General features: G+C 42.8%; 1 protein-coding gene across 1 annotated transcript; it reads left to right on the top strand.

Annotated features, from left to right (window-relative positions):
- Positions 1-1,947: 1,947 nt before the first annotated feature.
- On the top strand, positions 1,948-13,131 carry LOC141595677 (uncharacterized). The gene is made up of 3 exons (XM_074415640.1): positions 1,948-3,036; positions 3,142-3,222; positions 12,409-13,131. Exons 1-3 carry the CDS (start codon positions 1,948-1,950, stop codon positions 13,129-13,131), a joined length of 1,893 nt encoding a protein of 630 aa, XP_074271741.1.
- Positions 13,132-21,926: the final 8,795 nt, after the last annotated feature.

Raw genomic sequence — 21,926 nt, 5'->3', positions numbered from 1 at the left:
GTAATATAGGGTATTTTATCCATTTAACATTCTACAATTAGAAAATGACAATTAATTTGTAATAAAATTTAAAGAAAAAAGGATAATATAAGTGAAATAAAGAACGTACGTGATATTTGACTAAACCGAAACTCCGAAATGGCCTAGATTTGGACACATAGCAGAAGCAAGACCGGTTATCTGGGCCTTGGACTCTTTCGTAATTTCGTTAGATACCAAATGGACTGTCATCGTTAGATACCATAAGGCCCAAACTTGTAGTGCTTGGTCATAACACTCATAAGTGAGAGATTTACATACAAATATATACAATTGTGTAATTCACTCTGATCTTAATTTGTCATTACATGAAAATACTCCGTCCTAATCGCTCATTTCTTCTCCTTTTATTTTGCACAAGAAATAAGGAAATCATTTTGAATCACACAAAACACCCTACCCACCACATGTAAATGAATTTAGTGATAGATGAACCAACTCAACCAAAACCTTAAGGTGATGGTTGAGGCCCAACTATTATATTCCTATTACGCTCCCTCACTCAAATGCTCATTGGGCTTGAAGAGTGGTTAGTTGTGCACCGGCTCTGATATCAGGATAGATGAACCAACTCAACTAAAACCTTAAGGTGATGGTTGAGGCCCAACTATTATATTCCTATTATTTAGACCACATAAAACATTTCAAACAAGGAAAGAGAAAAGAAAATCCGACTATCATTAAAAAGGAAGGAGGTAACAAATGAGCGACTTGGAGGAAGTAATAAATTAGCAAAACAAAAAAAAGTGAAAATTGCCTAAATGGGAGAGATTTACACTGAAAGAGAATAATTAAATCTTTTTCTTTGAGCAAAGGCCTTGGAATAATATGTGGAAGAAGTTAATGTATGAATATACGATAACAAATTAAGAAAATAAAATTTACATAACACTATGAACAAGTGTCTTAGTTGATTGATTATACCACCACTATTTTACGTTTCTGAGCTTTAGTTGATTGATTATACCACCACTATTTTACGTTTCTGAGCTTTTGTTGTAAACTGATAAGATTATTTTTAGTCGTTGGCCTATTAAAATAAATCCTATTATCAACTAATTAGTAGTTAGCAGTAAGAAAGGGTCGAATCCACAGGGAGACGGTAATTAACTATTTGCTAATATTTAAGTTTGTCTTAGGCGTTGTTTGGTAAACGGCATATTGGCCAATTTTTAGCATATTCAAGGGTTTTAGCATGTTTGACCAATCAATATGCTAATTTTAGTGTTTGGTAAATAGCAATATTGAAACAGCATATTTGTGGTCAATATGTTGTTTTACAATATGCTGCTTACCCCAGCATATTGGTTAGCATATTGTAAAATCGGAAATTTTTCTCCATTTTACAAAGAAAACTAACAATCTACTAATCGTAATCTGCCAATTACCAAACACTCAAATTAATTATGCTAATTATAATATGCTAGTCAAACCTGATAACCGACTATATTGTGCTCAAGATTAGCACAATATCGGTTTACTTAGTCTACCCTATTTACTAGCATTAGTTTAGGTAACAACTTAGTTTGTTATCATCTTACTCCTTATTTTGAGTAATCGGTTATTCCCATTGTATTATATATTGGCAAATTATGGAACGAGAATACAACACAGATATTTCCCTTATACTCTTGTTCCTCTTTACGCTTCTCTGCTTCATCAAAATGACATGGTATCGAGCCAAAAATTTTTTAAACCCTAAAATATAACTACAGAAAAATTATTCTTCATCTTCTTGCCATGACTATTGGTGAAGATGTTTCTCATTCTGACTAATCGGGAAACTCAAGTACCCGGATCGATCCTTTGTCTCCGTTTTTTCTCGGGTCCGGGGACCTTCCAAATCTCAAACTTTCTACTGTTCTTTTGAACACTTATAACTACGATGACTGGAGCCGTTCAATGCGGATGGCACTCAAATCTCGACGCAAATTCGGTTTCTGTAACGGGACTGTCGAGAAGCCTACTAGTGCTTTCTTACTTGGGCAGTGGGAAGTCATTCACTGTACTATTGTTTCTTGGCTCCGCGCTACGATCGATCCCTCGGTCTTGGAGAGCGTTCCTTATGTCGAGGATGCTCGCGTGATGTGGGCCGATTTGGCGGAACGATATGCTGTGGTTGACGGTACATCTATCTATACTTTAAAATCTGATCTTGGTGAATGTCGACAAACGAAAAGTATGTCCGTTACTGAATACTACGGTAAATTAAAATCGCTTTGGGATGCCATTACCATACATGAACCTCCTTTTGCTTGTGAATGTGGAAAGTGTACTTGTGATATTGCTACCAAAGCCGTCAAAAGACTTGACAATGAAAGACTCCATCAATTTTTCATCGGACTCGACCGTAGTTTGTATGGACCCCTCCGCCACCAACAATTTCAACTAGACCCACTACCCTCACTTAATCGTGGCTATCACGCTGCTCTCCAAGCTGAACGACTTCTCCTTAGTGATTCCCCCTCCTCGGACATGAGTGATGTTACTGCCTATGCGGTGTCCGGTGGCTCACGCACTGCTGCCGATTGGAAGGCTATGCGTGAAAAGGAAAAGCTCGAACGTCGAAAGCTATTTTGTACTCACTGTCAAATATACGGCCATGATATAAAGTCTTGTTTTATTAAAATCAATAAATTTCCGGATTGGTGGGGGAGTAGGCCTCGAACACTGGCCGAATTACGCCGTAGTAAAGGCGGTGGTGCAGGGGCAGGTTCGTCCGTGAGCACGAGTGGCTCGGGTTCGGGATCCGGGTCACAAGGTGATGGTATTGTTCACGCAAATGCTCTACAAACTATTTCCTCGGATCGTTTATCGGGTATGTCCGCTTCTTGGATTATAGATACTGGTGCGTCTAACCATGTCACAGGTGACTTATCCTTATTTCGGGATATTATGGTGATTCCTCCAAGGGCCGTGGGCTTACCCAATGGAAAACGGATTTTGGCCTCCAAAATGGGCACGATTCGTATTGACAGTAATATTGAATTGCGACGGGTTCTTTTCGTTCCCCATTTAACTTGCAATTTAATTTCCGTTTCTCAGTTAACGGACGATAATAATTGTGTGCTGCAATTTACTAAAGATAATTGTCTTATACAGGACCGTACCTCGAAGAGGATGATTGGAGTCGGTGAGCTTCGGGATGGACTGTTCTTGTTGATCTCGCCTTTTCCAGCTACGGTACACACGGTGAACTTGGCTGGGTCGTATGATTTGTGGCATAAAAGACTCGGTCATCCGGGAGCACACGTGGTTAAATACATTCCCTTAGCTACATCTATTTCAGTTAATAAAAGTTTGGTGTGTGATGTCTGTCATCTTGCTAAACAAACTCGCGCAAGTTTCAATTTAAGTGATAATATTGCTTCCGGGATTTTTGATTTGATACATTGTGACCTTTGGGGTCCTTATCGGACTATTTCTACTTGTGGTGCTAAGTATTTCCTCACTATTGTGGATGACTGTTCTCGTTCCGTTTGGGTTTATTTATTACTTGCTAAAACGGAGGTTACGAGTATGTTCATGCATTTTTTATCTATGGTGTGCACACAATTTTCGAAACAGGTTAAGGTGGTGTGAAGCGACAATGGCAATGAATTTAATCATATGGCGGATTATTTCTCACAACAGGGTATTCAATTCCAAACTTCTTGCGTTGGCACACCCCAACAAAATGGGCGTGTTGAACGTAAGCATTGCCATATTCTTAATGTCGCCCGAGCTTTACTCTTTCGAGGTAATATTCCTAAACAGTTTTGGGGTGAATGTATCCTTACCGCCGCATATTTAATTAATCGCACACCTTCTAAAATTCTTGCAAATAAAACACCATATGAAGTCCTCTTTGGCATTCCCCCGTCTTATCATAATTTAAGGGTATTCGGTTGTCTTTGTTTTTTTCATAACCAGAAAACCCGGGGTGATAAGTTTGAGCACCGGAGTCGAAAGTGTATTTTTCTTGGTTACCCGCACAATCAAAAAGGTTGGAAAGTCTATGACATAGAAATCGGGGTTATTAGTGTGTCTCGTGACGTTATCTTTTATGAAGATCACTTTCATTTGTAACACCCCCATACTCCAAGTGCCTTACCAGGACCACTCAGGTATGAAGACATCACCATCTCGGTCGCCCGAGGTATGATAATCAAATAGACAAAACAGAAACAACGTTTATTATAAATAGTTTAATGAATAAATACAGTCCTCAAAACCAAACCAAAGTACGATACAATATTCTCAAATGACTGTTCTAACTGAAATGTAAATAAACTAAGGCTACAGCGGAAGACTCCTATCACCATGTCGTGGCATCCCAGCTATCCCAGTACTCATCTCAATACCTGCTCAATATCTGCTCACCATCCCCGAATGGATCACCGCAGGTTTACAAAACAACACCGGGGTCAGTACTAATCACACAATCAATATAGATAACAATAATAAGATAAACAGACAATTTGAATCGTCACACACACACACACACACCACCAACACCCATCATCTCAACACCGACCGTCCACCTTTGGACCCGCCCGCGATGGGGGACCGCGGCCGTTCCACCTAAGCCCCGCTCATCGTACGAGCGATAACCCTGTCCCATTAATGTGCACATCCCCTTCCGTGGCGGGTTCCACGAAGGGCGAAACTAGGGCGTGAAGTCACTCCCGCAAGTGACCCCACTCAGCCGAGAACGCATCTCGAGAACCATCAACAACAATCACAACCACAAACACAATACAATCATCATATCAAACAACTAACTACAGCACATCACCAATATCCCATTATGGGACTAATACTGAGTAGGAAATCCTACCTGGAAAGCACAACAAGCAGACGGTATCTACAACTGTATCAAAACGCCTCTTCTACGAATCCTCCTCCTAACACATAACACATAAAGACTACACATCACATACTACTCATAAAACCCCCAATCCCTAAATTAGGGTTTAACCAATCTTAACAAAACATTATAAAAACTATATTAAAAGCTTACCCTCGACACAAGGAATCCAACGACACGAAAAACGACAAGAACCGACCGTCTGAACTCCGGGAATTGCTAAGAATGCGATTAGGAAGATGAAGTGACTGCTTTCTCTCTTAAACAGGGTTTTAGGTTTTGTAAAAGTGATTTAAAACAATGACGATTATGTTTAAATACCTTAATCGCATAATTAACAAAACCCGAGAAAAACTCCCCGTAAAACCGGACACTCGATCGAGTACCCAAGGTACTCGATCGAGTACCCCCTTACTCGATCGAGTACCCCAGCTACTCGATCGAGTACCCAACAGGTCAGAAACTATTTTATTTCGCAACTTGCCCTTACTCGACAGAGTAAGGGCTACTCGATAGAGTACCCCAAGACTTATAAATACGGAGTATTACAGTCTTCCCTCCTTAAAAGGAACTTCGTCCCCGAAGTTCAAACCACTACTAAACAAAGGTACTCCCACAACATTCCCGACTCAAAAGCCAAACAAAAACAACATAAGACATGATACTAACCCAACTCATCCCGACAAACATACCGACACTACATATAAAAGGTGTATAAAACTCTTAAAACTGATCGCGATCATCTCCTACCCCCCTAAAAGAAACAAGGTTACGTCCCCGTAACCATACATACCTGATCAAAAAGGAAAGGGTAACGCTCTTTCATGATATCCTCTGCCTCCCATGTAGCTTCCTCAATCTCGTGGTTAGACCAAAGGATCTTAAGCAAAACTGTCTCACCACTCCTAGTCTTCCTAACCTTTCGGTCAAGAATCTACTTAGGTACCTCAAGATATGATAAGGACTCATCTAGCGCTAAGCTCTCTGCCTCTAACACATGTGACGGGTCACTCACATACTTCCGCAGCTGCGATACATGAAACACATTATGCACTCTCTCTAACGCAGCTGGTAAAGCCAGACGGTAAGCAACTTCCCCAACTCGCTCTAAGATCTCATAAGGCCCTATAAACTTCTGACTTAACTTGCCTTTCTTCCCAAATCTCATAACTCCGCGCATAGGAGAAACTTTCAAGAGAACCTTGTCCCCAACTTGAAACTCTATATCCCGGCGATGTAGATCTGCATAACTCTTTTTACTGTCCCGAGTTTGCTCTCATCCGTTCCCGATCATCTTAATCTGTTCCACCATCTCATGCACCATCTCTGGTCCTAAAACCACTTTGCCTCAAAGACTATCGTCCCAACAGATTGGACTCCTACATCTCCTCCCATACAAAGCCTCAAACGGTGCCATACCAATCTTTTGGTGTGATAGCATGTTGTTGTTGTAAGAAAACTCTATCAAGTCCAACCTCTCGCTCCCGCCTACCACCAAAATCCATCACACAAGCTCGCAACATGTCCTCAAGAGTCTTGATTGTTCTCTCGGTCTGTCCGTCTGTCGCAGGATGAAATTTTGTACTCATCTTCAAAGTTGTTCCCAATGATTCCTGCAACTCTTTCCAAAACCTCGATATAAACCTCACATCTCTGTCAGACACTATGTCCTTAGGGACTCCATGTAACTTAAGCACGTTCTTTCGATAGGCCATAGCCAATTGTGCCTTAGTCCATGTATCTTTCATTGGAACAAAGTGAGCGACTTGGTCGACGATCCACTATCACCCAAATCATGTTGTTACCTTGTTGACTCTTCGGCAAACCCACAATGAAATCCATGGAAATGGATTCCCACTTCCACTCAGGCACCTCTAAAGACCGAATCTTACCTTGTGGTCTTCTCTGTTCCCCTTTAACTCTCGGGCATGTCAAACAACGGGACACAAACTCGTTTGTCTCTTTCTTCATCCAGGCCACCAAAACGTTTTCTTCAAATCCTTGTACAGCTTGTCTCCACCTGGATGAACTGAATATGGTGTGCAATGTGCCTCTGTCATGATCGTCTTTTTCAACTCCTCATCATTAGGAACACACCACCTACCATCAAACCTCAAACTACCATCTGTATGAATGAAAAAGCGGGACACTGTCCCTTTCTCTACTCCAGCTCTCCACTCCACTATCTTAGGATCCAAAGCCTGCTTATCCTGAATGTCATCATAAAACTCCAGATGTACTGTCATATCACCCATGGCATCTCCTTTCTGCATCATATGTATCCCAAAGCTCGCTACCTCATCTCTCAGCCTCATCAAAGATAGAGCTGTACATAAGGAATGTACACTCTTCCTACTCAAAGCATCAGCAACAACATTGGCCTTCCCTTCATGGTAGATAATCTCCATGTCGTAATCGCCAATCAACTCCATCCACCTCCTCTGTCTCATGTTCAACTCCTTCTGCGTGAAGATATACTTAAGACTCTTGTGATCAGAAAATACCTTAAAGATTGCTCCATAAAGGTAATGTCTCCAAATCTTGAGAGCAAACACCACTGCACCCAACTCCAGATCGTGGGTAGGGTAGTTCTCCTCATAAGGCTTCAACTGCCTAGAAGCATAGGCAATCACTTTACCATTCTGCATCAACACACATCCCAGCCCATTCTTCGAGGCATCCGTATAAACCTCGAAATTCTCGCTCCCTTCAGGCAATGCGAGGACAGGAGCTGTGGTCAAACGCTCCTTTAATGTTTGGAACGCCGTCTCACAACTCTCATCCCAACGAAACCTGTTCTCTTTCCTCATCAACGCTGTCATCATTCTAGCTATCTTGGAGAAATCTTTCACGAACCGTCTCGTAGTATCCGGCTAAACCCAAGAAACTTCTAACCTCAAAGAACATTCTTTGGTGCTTCCCACTTTGTCACCTTTGCCTCAAATCTTCGCCGGATCCACAGCTACCCCATCTTTAGAGATCACATGCCCCAGAAAAGCAACTTTCTCTAACCAGAACTCACACTTGGACAGCTTAGCATACAACTCATGATCCCTCAAAGTCTGCAACACGATCCTCAAATGCTCCTCATGCTCCTCCTTAGTCTTAGAGTAGACTAAGATATCATCGATAAACACCACTACAAACTGGTCAAAGAACTGTCTGAAGATTCTATTCATCAAATCTATAAACACTGCCGGCGCATTAGACAACCCAAACGGCATCACCACATACTCATAATGGCCATACCTTGACGTGAAAGCTGTCTTTGGTATGTCCACCTCTCTAATCTTCACCTGGTGGTACCCCGACCTCAAATCAATCTTAGAAAAGACTGTTGCACCACTCAACTGATCAAACAGGTCATCTATCCTTGGCAAAGGATACTTGTTCTTTATCGTCACACGGTTCCCTCCCGTAATCTATGCACGACCTCAAGCTCCCATCTTTCTTCTTCACGAAAAGAACTGGTGCTCCCCAAGGCGATACACTTGGTCTAATGTATCCCTTCTCTATCAAATCATCCAACTGCTTCCTAAGCTCCTCCATCTCCTTAGGACCCATACGGTACGGTGCCTTAGAGATTGGCCCCGTCCCTGGCTTCAACTCGACGGTGAAATCTATCTCCCTCTTCGGTGGCAACCCCGGAATCTCCTCTGGAAAAACATCTGCAAACTCTCCCACCACTGGTATCTCATCAACCGTCGGACTCTCTATCCGGTCATCTCTCACATGGCACAAGATCAACGGACATCCCTTCCTCAGATAAGACTTCAAGGTGACAGCTGCAATCAACTTAACTTTGGGTTTGACTAGAAACCCACGATAAGACACACTAACACCCTTTGGACCTCGTAAGGACACTTTCTTTTGATGACAGTCTATCTTAGCTTTATACTTTCCTAACCAATCCATCCCAACTATCATCTCAAAACCGTTAAAAGGAAACTATAGCAAGTCTACAAGGAAATCAACTTGCCCAACTATCAAAGATACATCTCTAAACAATCTCCCACACGATACAGACTCACCCGAAGGTATGAAAACTTGCTCACTAACAGACTCATATACCCTCAAACCCAACTGTTTTACATGACTCGAAGACACAAACGACTGAGAAGCCCCCGAATCAAACAAAACAAACGTAGGAATACCATTAACAAGGAATGTACCGGTGATAACATGTGCATCTTCTTCAGCTGCTTTCTTCTCCATCATGAACAACTTGCCACTGGTCTTCTGCCCACCTCCCTGGACAGTACTGGCTGATGCGGTCGGCTTAGCACCCGACCCTTGATTGTTGTTGTTGTTCGTCGTTGTCTTCTGATAAGAATTACCGCCGTTGCGGTTGCCTCCACTCTGGTAACTCTGACTTCCCCGGTTTGGCCATGATCCAGCCGGTCTGTTGCTCGCGAGGCTCTGCGCAGGTCTCTGAAAAGATCCCGGTGCACTCGTGCACTCATGTCTCTTGTGGCCTACGCCACCACAACCAAAGCAGAGTCACTCCCGCCTATTGCTCACACTCCCACGGCCACGCCCAAAGGAAGCCCCAAAGATCGAACCACGACCCGAAGAAAACCCTTAGGCGATTGTGGTTGCCTTTCTTGTAATTAGATTGGCCACCACCCTCGCTCTCAGACTTCCTCTTCTCACCACCAGACCTCTTCTGAGCCATCTCCACCAACCTCTCAGCTCTCCCAGCCCTCTCATAAGCTTCCTTAACATCGGTAAGGATTCCCACGGGTAACTTATCCATAATCGTGGTAGTCAACCCTCTCTCAAACCTCAATGCCAGGTTCTCCTCACTCAAACCCATATCCTCAAAGATACCTGGACTTCTCATTGAACTGTTTGTAGTACTCGGCTCACCGACATCTCGGCGGTCATTTTAAACTTATCAAACTCTTCCCTCAACTTACTCCTCACATGCTCCGCAGTCGAACTCCTTCCTCATGACCCTACAAAACTCCTCCCAAGGTATAGCAGGTAAGCCTTGGTTGGTGTATATCTCCTTAGCACTCACCTTCACTGAATCCCACCACTTGCCTGCTGCCTCCCTCAGATAGAACGCAGCCTGCTCCACTCTCATCTCATCAGGACAATGAACCAAGTCTAAGATGTTCTCCATCTCTCTCAGCCAACTATCAAGCAGATTAGGCTCCCCAACTCCCTTGTATTCCTTCGGGTTAAACCTCGCAATATAGAGGCTGATTTTAGAATGATCAACCTCCTTCTCCTTACTCTTGTCCTTGTCCTCATTCACTCTCTTCAGGGTCTCGGAAGAGCATCCTGGTGCTCTAACATCTTAACGATGTCATCCGTGGTCATAAGCTCAGCTCTCGCGTACAAAGCAGTTCTCTTGGGCGGCATCTTGAAGCTATATAAGAAAGGGTAAACATAAACACACGTACTAAACCTCAAAACACGAAAACACGCTGCCCCGGAACCCACTCGATCGAGTTCCCAAACACACTCGATCGAGTAACGGGCTACTCGATCGAGTGCCCCACGAACTCGATCGAGTACCCAAACTCCGAACCAAACGGACCTTCGATCTCTTACCTACTCGATCGAGTATCTAGGCTACTCGATCGAGTGACCCCCTACTCGATCGAGTACCCCTAGTTACTCGATCGAGTGCCCCAAAACTCGATTCTGGACTCAAAATCGCCAAAAACCGACCCGATCGAGTCAGTCTCACTCGATCGAGTAACACTAACTCGTAAAAGCTACCCGCATGATACGTCATATGCTAACATGCTAAACTTTATAAAACCACATGATATCATAATAAATATGCTACGCGTCTATTCTACTATCAACAAGACCAATTCATCATGCTATTAAAGCCACATTGTAAACATCCAACATGTTATTCCAACATCAAGTCTACTCATATATTACTTTTCTTTCACATTCTCAACTTCTCCTTCCACATCCAACAATCACACACTTCATCACATTGTTAACAAGTTAACCAAGCACACATATGACTCGACAAACACTTTCCCATGTGACCGGTTCAAAGTTGTAGGGCGACCCCCGCGACTTTAGGACGTCTCCCAAGCCTTTGCACTAGCTCCTACAACTTTTACCCCGGGTTCATTTTAATTGACTCCCTATGTTCATTAAGTTCATTGGTTACAGGTTTCAGGATCGTCGCTCTGATACCATTTGTAACACCCCCATACTCCAAGTGCCTTACCAGGACCACTCAGGTATGAAGACATCACCATCTCGGTCGCCCGAGGTATGATAATCAAATAGACAAAACAGAAACAACGTTTATTATAAATAGTTTAATGAATAAATACAGTCCTCAAAACCAAACCAAAGTACGATACAATATTCTCAAATGACTGTTCTAACTGAAATGTAAATAAACTAAGGCTACAGCGGAAGACTCCTATCACCATGTCGTGGCATCCAGCCTATCCCAAGACTCATCTCAATACCGCTCAATATCTGCTCACCATCCCCGAATGGATCACCGCAGTTTACAAAACAACACCGGGTCGTACTAATCACACAATCAATATAGATAACAATAATAAGATAAACAGGCAATTTGAATCACACACACACACACACCACCACCAACACCCATCATCTCAACACCGATCGTCCCTTTGGACCGGACCACCGCGATGGGGACCGCAGCCGTTCCCACCTAAGCCCCGCTCATCGTACGAGCGATAACCCTGTCCCATTAATGTGCACATCCCCTTCCGTGGCGGGTTCCACGAAGGGCGAAACTAGGGCGTGAAGTCACTCCCGCAAGTGACCCCACTCAGCCGAGAACGCATCTCGAGAACCATCAACAACAATCACAACCACAAACACAATACAATCATCATATCAAACAACTAACTACAGCACATCACCAATATCCCATTATGGGACTAATACTGAGTAGGAAATCCTACCTGGAAAGCACAACAAGCGACGGTATCTGGTTTGTATCAAAACGCCTCTTCTACGAATCCTCCTCCTAACACATAACACATAAAGACTACACATCACATACTACTCATAAAACCCCCAATCCCTAAATTAGGGTTTAACCAATCTTAACAAAACATTATAAAAACTATATTAAAAGCTTACCCTCGACACAAGGAATCCAACGACACGAAAAACGACAAGAACCGACCGTCGAACTCGGAATTGCTAAGAATGCGATTAGGAAGATGAAGTGATCGCTTTCTCTCTTAAACAGGGTTTTAGGTTTTGTAAAAGTGATTTAAAACAATGACGATTATGTTTAAATACCTTAATCGCATAATTAACAAAACCCGAGAAAAACTCCCCGTAAAACCGGACACTCGATCGAGTACCCAAGGTACTCGATCGAGTACCCCCTTACTCGATCGAGTACCCCAGCTACTCGATCGAGTACCCAACAGGTCAGAAACTATTTTATTTCGCAACTTGCCCTTACTCGACAGAGTAAGGGCTACTCGATAGAGTACCCCAAGACTTATAAATACGGAGTATTACATCATTTCTCTACTCCGGAGGAGGATACCCCATCTATTGCGCCACCTGCTCCGCCACCCGAGGATGAGTCCTATGATTACATACCCACCGAGTCCATCACGGAGCCCTCTACTCCTGACTCAGCCGAGGGTGACACGGGCAATGCCGAGCCCTTGAACACGACTCCTTCTCCCGGTCATGCGTCCGGTCACACCGACACTGAGTCCCCCTCTGACCCCGAGACCCCTGCTCCTGATCTTGGGCGTTGTCACAGGCGTAAATTTCCCAATTTCCAGCTACAAGGCTTTGTTCTCGATTCTATTACCAGTCCATCTCCTCCCGACTCACCGGAATCTCCATCATCTCCTTCAGGTACGCCTCATACTTTAGCTAATTATGTTAATTGTCACAAATTTTCAAATCGACATAAACATTTCTTAGCTGCTATAACCACGGGTGTTGAACCCATTTCATTTAAAGTTGCCTTGCAAGACGATGGATGGTGTCGGGAAATGCAGGATGAAATTGATGCCCTTGAACAAAATGGCAATTGGGAATTGGCGGATTTTCCTCCAGATAAAAAAGCACTCGGATGCCGTTGGGTTTACAAAATCAAATATAAATCCGATGGTTCCGTTGAAAGGTTGAAAGCACGGCTGGTTGTGTTTGGTAATCACCAAGTTGAGGGGTTGGATTACGTAGAGACCTTCGCTCATGTTGTAAAAATGGTTACCATTCGTACTTCTCGCCGTAGCAGCTGTTAAAAAATGGGAATTGCATCAAATGGACGTGCATAACGCTTTTTTACATGGTGATTTAGATGAGGAAGACTATATGAAACTCCCTCCGGGTTTTAGTAGAGGAAATGACGGGAAGGTCTGTCGTCTTAAAAAATCTTTATATGGTCTTCGCCAAGCTCCCCGTTGCTGGTTTGCCAAATTAGCCGGGGCCTTACGCGAATACGGGTTTCGTCAGTCCTATTCCGATTACTCTCTTTTCACTTATTCCTCTCACATGACCCGGCTCCATGTTTTAATTTATGTGGATGATCTTGTTATTGCGGGAAACGACACTCTTGCTATTTCTCGTTTTAAGGAGTACCTAAATCGCTGTTTTAAAATGAAGGACTTGGGAACTTTGAAATATTTCCTTGGCCTTGAAGTTGCTCGAAGCTCGGAAGGCATTTTTCTTAATCAAAGAAAGTATACTCTCGATATCATTACCGAATCCGGACTTTTGGGTGCTAAACCGGCTTCAACTCCTATGGAACCTGACCATAATCTTGCTCTTTTAATGAGTCCCTTGTTAGGAGCACCAGAACGATATAGGCAATTAATTGGTCGTCTTGTTTATTTAGCTGTAAGACGTCCCGACCTCTCGTTTTCTGCCCACGTTCTCTCTCAATTTCTCCAGCAACCTCGAGAAGCTCATATGGAGGCCGCGTTACGGGTTGTTCGCCACCTTAAAGGGAGTCCGGGTCAAGGCGTGTTGCTTAGCTCTTCTAGCCCTCTTACGGTCACAGGATGGTGTGATTCGGACTAGGGTAAGTGTCCTTTGTCTCGTCGTTCTGTCACGGGATGGTTTGTTTTTCTTGGTGACTCTCCCGTGTCTTGGAAAACCAAGAAACAACACACCGTATCTCTCTCGTCGGTTGAAGCTGAATATCGCTCCATGGCCGCTATTGTGTGTGAATTAAAATGGTTAAAGGGCTTGTTAGCTAGTTTGGATGTTCCTATTTCGGTTCCCATGACACTATTTTATGATAGTCAATCCGCAATACATTTAGCTCAAAACCCGGTTTTTCATGAGCGCACTAAACATATCGAGATTGATTGTCATTTTGTCCGGGATGCTATCACCGACGGTCTTGTCACACCTGCTCATGTTCCTCCCGCCGAGCAAATTGCTGATATATTTCTAAGCCATTAGGGGTTCGACAGTTCCATTACTTACTTCGCATACTGGGCATTATTGATCTCCATGCTCCAGTTTAAGAGGGGGGGGGGGGGGGGGATAACCGACTATATTGTGCTCAAGATTAGCACAATATCGGTTTACTTAGTCTACCCTATTTACTAGCATTAGTTTAGGTAACAACTTAGTTTGTTATCATCTTACTCGTTATTTTGAGTAATCGGTTATTCCCATTGTATTATATATTGGCAAATTATGGAATGAGAATACAACACAGATATTTCCCTTATACTCTTGTTCCTCTTTACGCTTCATCAAAATAACAAAACCTTCTGATAAAATCTGCTATTTATAATCTGCTTTTCCAATCTACTTATGCTGAAATTAATCCGCTGTTTACCAAACAGGGCCTAAAGGTAACCGATTTCTTGAAGGTTGTTTGTTTATTTCTATAAACTAATTGCAATAAAAGTAAATAAGACGAATTCAATAATATTAAAAGGTCTAGGGATTAGGTACACTAGGTAGTTATCCGGGGTATAATTTAATTCATTGATAGAGCAATTGCCAATTAGTGTTGTATAAGGTCACATGATCAGTCGATTCGAATATGTTCTTTAGATCTAAATTAACATGCGGTCGCTATCATTAAGTTAATTCTATTCAGTTATTGTAGCCTTTACTAGTCTTAACCCGGTCGGTGAAAATCCTAGTTTGAAACACTAGTTAATTAATCCTGCAGAAACTAATCAACTAGATTCAAAACAATTAACTGAACAACAACAAAGAAGTTATTTTAACTATCAATTCATTAACATAATCCCCTTCTAACAACCTAGATCCCCATTCACCCTAGATTGTGAAATTAGCTACGCATGATAGAAGGAATAACAACAACAATAATAATAGAAGACATAATTAAAAGCATGTAATAAGAATAATTAAGCAATAGAATAATCTTGATTGAATAACAATTGAAGAATGATTAAATACCATAGCAAATTAAGGTAGAACGAGTTGTAGATCCGAAAGCAATAGCATAGGGTACGAATTGAGTATTTAAGAGAGTTTTTTAGGGTAAATAAGACGTAAAAATAACATAGGGTACGAATTGGGTATTTATAATAAAGTGTAACCGACTTAAGGAAATTGCGCGAAAGTCTCAGCTCGATGTGTACTCAATCAAGCCTAGGTGCACTCGATCGAGTACATTCCCAGTCGATCGAGCGTGCTTAGGTTTGATCGAGTATTCTTCCCGTTTCTTCACTTCTCTTCCTTTATTCTTCTAGATTCCCGTGCCATGCTCTTTGTATTCCTTCATGCCCACTCCGCGGTGCTCATTTCATTCCTTTACTCCACAAATGCATCATTCCTGCATTAAACACCAAATAGCGGAAGTATCGACATTCTAGCATAAAAGGCATGTAATTAATATAAATTAGCACGAAAACCGTATCAAAACTAACTGAGGGGAGGCATAAATATTTATATAATTATGACTCATCAAATTTTCCCAAACCATCTCTTTGCTTGTCCTCAAGCAAAGCATCACACAATACAAAAGACAATCATACAAATGGCGAATAAACAACTCAGAGCTAATGTTGATGCACATACAAATCTCAAGCTATCCATATCTGTAACAAAGCAATGACCAAGGTGTACCAATAAAACAAATTCAAAGGCATGGGTAATAGAAAACGCAGCTCAAATCTCATGTCACCGTACTATAGACAAATGCCAAATACCTTTCGATCTTGCAAGACAAATTAGTCGGATTCTCGCGGATTTCACTCATGCACTCAAAAGTATGTAAGGGTGAGTTATATGTGAAGATAGAAAGAAGTAGAACACTCACTCGACTTATGAAACATGCATGCAATCTAATGTGATAGAAATTTCTCCAACTACACATTCACAATGTAGATAAAAGTACATGTATCAAGGACAATAAGGTGACAAATGGGCAACTGGTATAGAAGTGGTTTGTGCCAAGGCACGTATAAATATGTGGAGCTAAGACGGTAGTCGCAGCGCTAAGCCCAAAACCAAATCTATGACAATAAGCGTAAATTATCCCAACAAGAGAAATTATCTCAACTTTGACAACACATGAGTGACTATGAATTACTCTCCAAAAATGCATTAGAGTCCAGTAACCAACCTTTGTTCCCTTAACAAATGACAATGAAGCATATATTTTTCTTTTCTTTCACTTTTTCGAATTTCTCTTCTTTTTTTCTTTTTCTTTTTTCTTCTTCTTTTCTTTTGCTTCATATTTTTCTTCTTTTTCCAACATAAAGGATACAACACAATTGTCAAATAATTCTACTACACCCACAAATGACAATAATAGTCTCAATCCCAACCATAGTAGCAAAATAGACATGATAAACAAGCAACTGCGACTGTCCCGATAAGGTAGGTAAATTCTAGGATTGTAGTTATTAGAAGTAGGATATGAAACGGCTACAAGGGTTCAAACGGGCTAACAAAAAGGTAATGTCTGGCTTATTTGAATGCGGTAAGAACCGTCTTTCCTCATGTACTTAGTCATATGAATGCGCAAAAATTAAGAAACTAATGTCACACTTATGCAGTTTGATATTACACATTCCACAAGGAGAACCACACTCAAGCCTAATTGACGATGAGACCCGTTTATTGATGTTCTTGGCCTACGAAACTCTATATGTAACACCCCCGTACACCAGAACGCCTTACCAAGGACCATTCCAGTATATGACGGTGTCACCATCTCGGTTTCCCGAGGAGGTAGATCAAATTAGACAATACAAGAACAATATTATATCATTAGAGAATCTGTTACAATACCATTCTATTCAAGTTCCCTAGAACACAGTTCAATTACAACACTTGTGATTCTACATCTCTAGACCAGTAGCGTGATGACTCGATCCCTTCCAATCCCAGCAGCGGAAATCAACAATACCTGCTAAGCCAACTGCTCACCATCCCCGAATGGATCACCGCAGATACCACAAAACAACACGGGGTCAGTACTGACTAATCAAATAAAAGATAAGACAATAAAGTAAATAGCTGATCATTCACTATCCCAACTCACCACCTCGTACACACACCGACTACACACGAAGTGCGTAGTCCGCCCTGATTACCCATCGCAACAGGTAATCCTCGCCGCGAGTGGGTGACCGCAGCCCATCCCCACCTAGTCCAGCTCCTCAACGAGCGACTAACAGTCCCTGTCCCTTAATGTGCACATCCCCTCTCGTGGCGGGTTCCACGGAGGGCGAACTAGGGTGTGAAGCCACTCCCGCAAGTGACTCCACCACAATCTCAATCACAACATCACAGCTGTCACACGACAACGTCAACATTACCACAACCACTATACTCCGATGATCAGCGGATAGCCATGATTCACAATACAATCATAAAATTCAATTCAATTGTGATGGACCGAGTAGGAGACCCTACCTCATAACAAAGCATGAAAGACTTCCATTCATAGCCACGCGCGACTCCATTAAGCACCCTAACAATGGTAACCATATCCTATTACACAACTATACTCAAATAATCACTCAAAAGAACCCAAGGCAGCAACTTAACTAACCTTGCACATCGGTGACGACATAGACAACCACCATTCACGACCTCCTTGCTCCGTGAGTCCCGACGTTCCCATGGTAGGGGTTAGGCTAACTCCTTAGAGGTATGAGGCTATGGAGTGATAGAAAAAGGGGATGGTCTAGGGTTAGAGAAAGAGGAACTGTCGAGGAAATGAGAAAATAGAAATGAATCTCGCGAACTCGCATTTATAATAACGCGTCGACAGCCGCCATACTCGGTCGAGTATAGGAATACTCGGCCGAGTAGACTCCACTCGGTCGAGTATTGGTGGTACTCGGCCGAGTGGCCTCCGCTAGGTCGAGTAACTAATCAAAATGTCTCCTATCACCAGTCTGATCTCTCACCAATCATTCCTAAGGTCTGTTTAGTCAACATGGTCAGTCAACAACGCTCCTACAAATCCTGGGTGTTACAGTCTTCCCCCCTTAAAAGAACTTCGTCCCCGAAGTTCAGCCCGCACGACACTCCCTGCAATATTACATCCCATGACCGTAACCATCTTCACAAAGGTACACAAACTCACAATATCCATACATTACCATCAGCTAACCTACTCGACAACAATCATCTATCACAGCTACCTTTCTAAACAGTAACCTATTCACCAAACAGTCTTCGCCCTAAACCTACACAAATATGCAATTGCAACACTTTACACAATGTAAGAAAACCATACACACTTGTACTACCACGTTCCATACGTTTATATTAAATACACGAATGCAAGGCGATACACCATTGCAAAGCACATAAATACACCATCACCACATTCCGAACACGTATATCATTTATCATCAATTGAATCGAATCTTCATATTACTTGATACCCTTGCGCCATAAAACTTTTCATATTAATTGAATACAACATAGATGCATCTTAAAGAAAACATAATTGTAAACCAGTAATCCCGAATGTGAGCATACCTAACATACATATGATTCTAAATATTTCATAAAATTAACTACTTATACATAATTAAGATACATTTTTCATAAATAAAATACTTGTCATAACACTTGAGTTGAGACCCCCGTGTATAGTATAATCTTTATATTACTCGAATACCACATAGCTATCGCTTCAAGGAAACATCGACATAAGCTATCGCTTCAAGGAAACATGAACATAAATTTCGAATGCTAACTACATACATGTGATTCCAAAATCATAGGTATAACTAAACACACATCTTACATAATTAAATACTTAATTCTGCGACACTACTATTCCCCTCTTAAAGGAACTTCGTCCCCGAAGTTCACTATTAACTAAAGCTAACGCGCACCCCATGACGGTGACATTACTCATAGACCCTTGTAGCATACCCCAGATTATGACACTACATACTCGTGACTCATAAGGACCAAGACATTACAGCAACCTAATAACGTATGACACGGTCCGTATAATTAATGAGAAATGGCAGAGTGACGCGAAAATCGTTGAGGTAATTATCACTGTAACCAAACATATCTCCATATAAAACTTATTACAACCACTACGCTGGTTGCGTAAGGTGTTACCTTTCACATAATTTCAATGGTTCGAGTCTTCCTCCCTGAAACCACTCAAGTTCCTGACAACCAAGCAACGTCGTAACACAAACATTCTCAATCACGTATCCATGGTATAACTATCATTCACCTATGTGGATTATTATGGTATAAAATAACGTGATAAGACATGGACCACTCCTCTATACAGTTATCATATAAACTTAACCTGTGCCTTCTGTTACCTCAACATTCGGCCGAGTATGAGGGCTACTCGGTCGAGTGAGCAATACTCGGTCGAGTGAATTTGTTTACTCGGCCGAGTGAGCTCTACTCGGTCGAGTACGGCGTATACTCGGCCGAGTTTTCATATCCAGAGGGCGTTTTAACGATTTTACATAGAGTGTTCACAATTAACCTGCACAATACTTTCCGCAGCAGTAACAAACATAACAAATCCCAACCAGAGTCGACATTCCACACATCTGCCTACGATAATTAGCTAACTAACGGCCTTATGGCCAGATACAGTCATCCAACGAAAAATACCAAATACCGAAAGCAACATATAAAGAAGAGATAATAAATCTGACACAACAAAACAAGTCTATCACCACCAAATAAGTCTAACATCCAAGAAATCAACTAAATCAGTCTAACATCCAAGATCAAAGAACGAGGACCCTCCTCCATGTCATCACCGCCACCGCGCCGAGGTACCGCACCTGAACTCCCGCACTGGAAAACTGCTGCGCCGAGTAGTCCCCTCCCGGTGATCGCCGGAGTTGGCTCCCACGGTCCCGCGAGGTAGCCAAACTCGGTCTCCTCCGGAGGTCTCCGAAACCTCGGGTCCACCCCATAGCCGTGGAACACTCCCGTATCCACTCCTGGTCCTCTCCACCAAACAGGCTGTGCCAAATCAGTCCCGATGCCCTGATTAAGGGTCATCTCATGAAGGTTGCGGAGCACCAAAGTAGAAGAGATCCGCTCGGCCCGGCTCACGAGGCCGCATCCTAGGGTCGTGCACCGTAGGGTATGGCGAGCGGTAGGGGTGGTAAGGGTAGGAGTCGGGGACAGTAAGAGGGCTCGAGACACAACCGGGTCTCCTCTAGGCCGCCTAACTCCACGATGCTCCCTAGGTGGGGGAGGTGCCTGCTGCGCCCCTCGTGCACGGGTGACGAGGCTCGGGTAAGTCCGGAAGGATCCGCGGGTCAATCGAGGTAAGGCGGGGCTCAGTCTAGGGATGCCACAAGGTTCCCACTCGGCCAAATGATCAACAACGGGGAGATGAGTGGGTCCGGAAGCACCATCCACATAGTCCCTCTCACCCTCCAAGCATACGACCCATCATCCATCTTCCTCAACCATCGGTTCTGACGCCAATATCAAGGCGTCCATGGTAGGTACAACCTCAACATACTCATTCCCCTCAGGAGGTGGGGCCTCAAAATCGGCCGATCCGCCGAGCTAGGCGGGTCACTATGGCCCCGCAAGCAATAAATCGGGTCTCAGACTGTGCCATGCGCTCCAGACTAGAGCACACTATACCAGGGGCACTGTAGTAAAACGGTTTCCGGCGGTGGAGGTTAAGGTAGGACACAAGAAGCATGACCTCGTGAGAGTTGAGTTTACTCACGTCCTCTCTCGAGTAAAGTAGACAGGTCAACATCCTTAGAAACATACGAAGGGAAACGTGCTGAATATCATTAATCAACATGGCACTGACGGTAGGGGCGGGTCTGCCAGTCAAATAAGGTAGGTACTGAGGTGCGCCACTGTTCTTGGCCACGTCACTAAGGTAGTCATCCTCCTCAGCCTCTAAACCTAAATGGTCAGCCAACTCATCCAGGGTAAGCTCATGATCCCTATTCATGAGACGAAAAGAGACGGTCTTTCCCTTCTTATCATACACAAAAGAACTCAAAAACTCTAGGGTCAAGTGAGGGTATGATTGCTTTCTCAAGTGATACAACCCCTCCATGCCCAAAATTTTGAAAATGTGAACTATGTCTTCCTTAATCCCCAGAGTCTCAAGAATACTAGGGTTGACACAACGGGTGGGGCGAAAAGGACGACGCATAAGAGCCACGAAAGCCTTACGATGATCAAAGTTAGCGAAAATTACTGATGGATGAGCCGCCACCGGCGGTACAACCGGTTCACTGCTACCTTGCCCAACCTCGAGTTGGACCTCCGCGCGAGGTCTCTTGTTGGGTAACCCTCTAGTTTTCACCATACTGCAAGAAAAACATTTTTAACAAAGGATTGACACTTGAAAGTTCTTAACACAAAAGACGGACTGTTCTTCTTGTATATCGATTTTGGAATAAGCTTTGGAAGATAAACTATCAGAAATCACCATGTATTTTACAATTCACCTAGTTTTAAGTTTTCAATTTGCTTCAAATCAGGAAATACTCATCAACAATAAGAAGAATTTCGTTTTGCTAACCCTAGAATTCAGAGAGTGAATTTTAACTCATGAAATCAATCAACCAAAGATGTACACAAGTTCTATATGTGTTCACATTCG

The sequence above is a fragment of the Silene latifolia genome, chromosome 8 (assembly GCF_048544455.1).
Source record: "Silene latifolia isolate original U9 population chromosome 8, ASM4854445v1, whole genome shotgun sequence".
Classification (NCBI taxonomy): Eukaryota; Viridiplantae; Streptophyta; class Magnoliopsida; order Caryophyllales; family Caryophyllaceae; genus Silene; species Silene latifolia.
The sequence above is the reverse complement of the archived record's forward strand: the minus strand, read 5'-3'. Positions and strand labels throughout refer to the sequence as shown.

Bases quoted from the DNA above. Each gene is read 5' to 3' on its own strand.
- LOC141595677 (XM_074415640.1), top strand. From the start codon at position 1,948: ATGGCACTCAAATCTCGACGCAAATTCGGTTTCTGTAACGGGACTGTC. The intron at 3,037-3,141 runs GTTCTTTTCGTT...TGTCTTATACAG, and splicing joins GTAATATTGAATTGCGACGG to GACCGTACCTCGAAGAGGAT. The intron at 3,223-12,408 runs GTACACACGGTG...TCTACTCCGGAG, and splicing joins TCTCGCCTTTTCCAGCTACG to GAGGATACCCCATCTATTGC.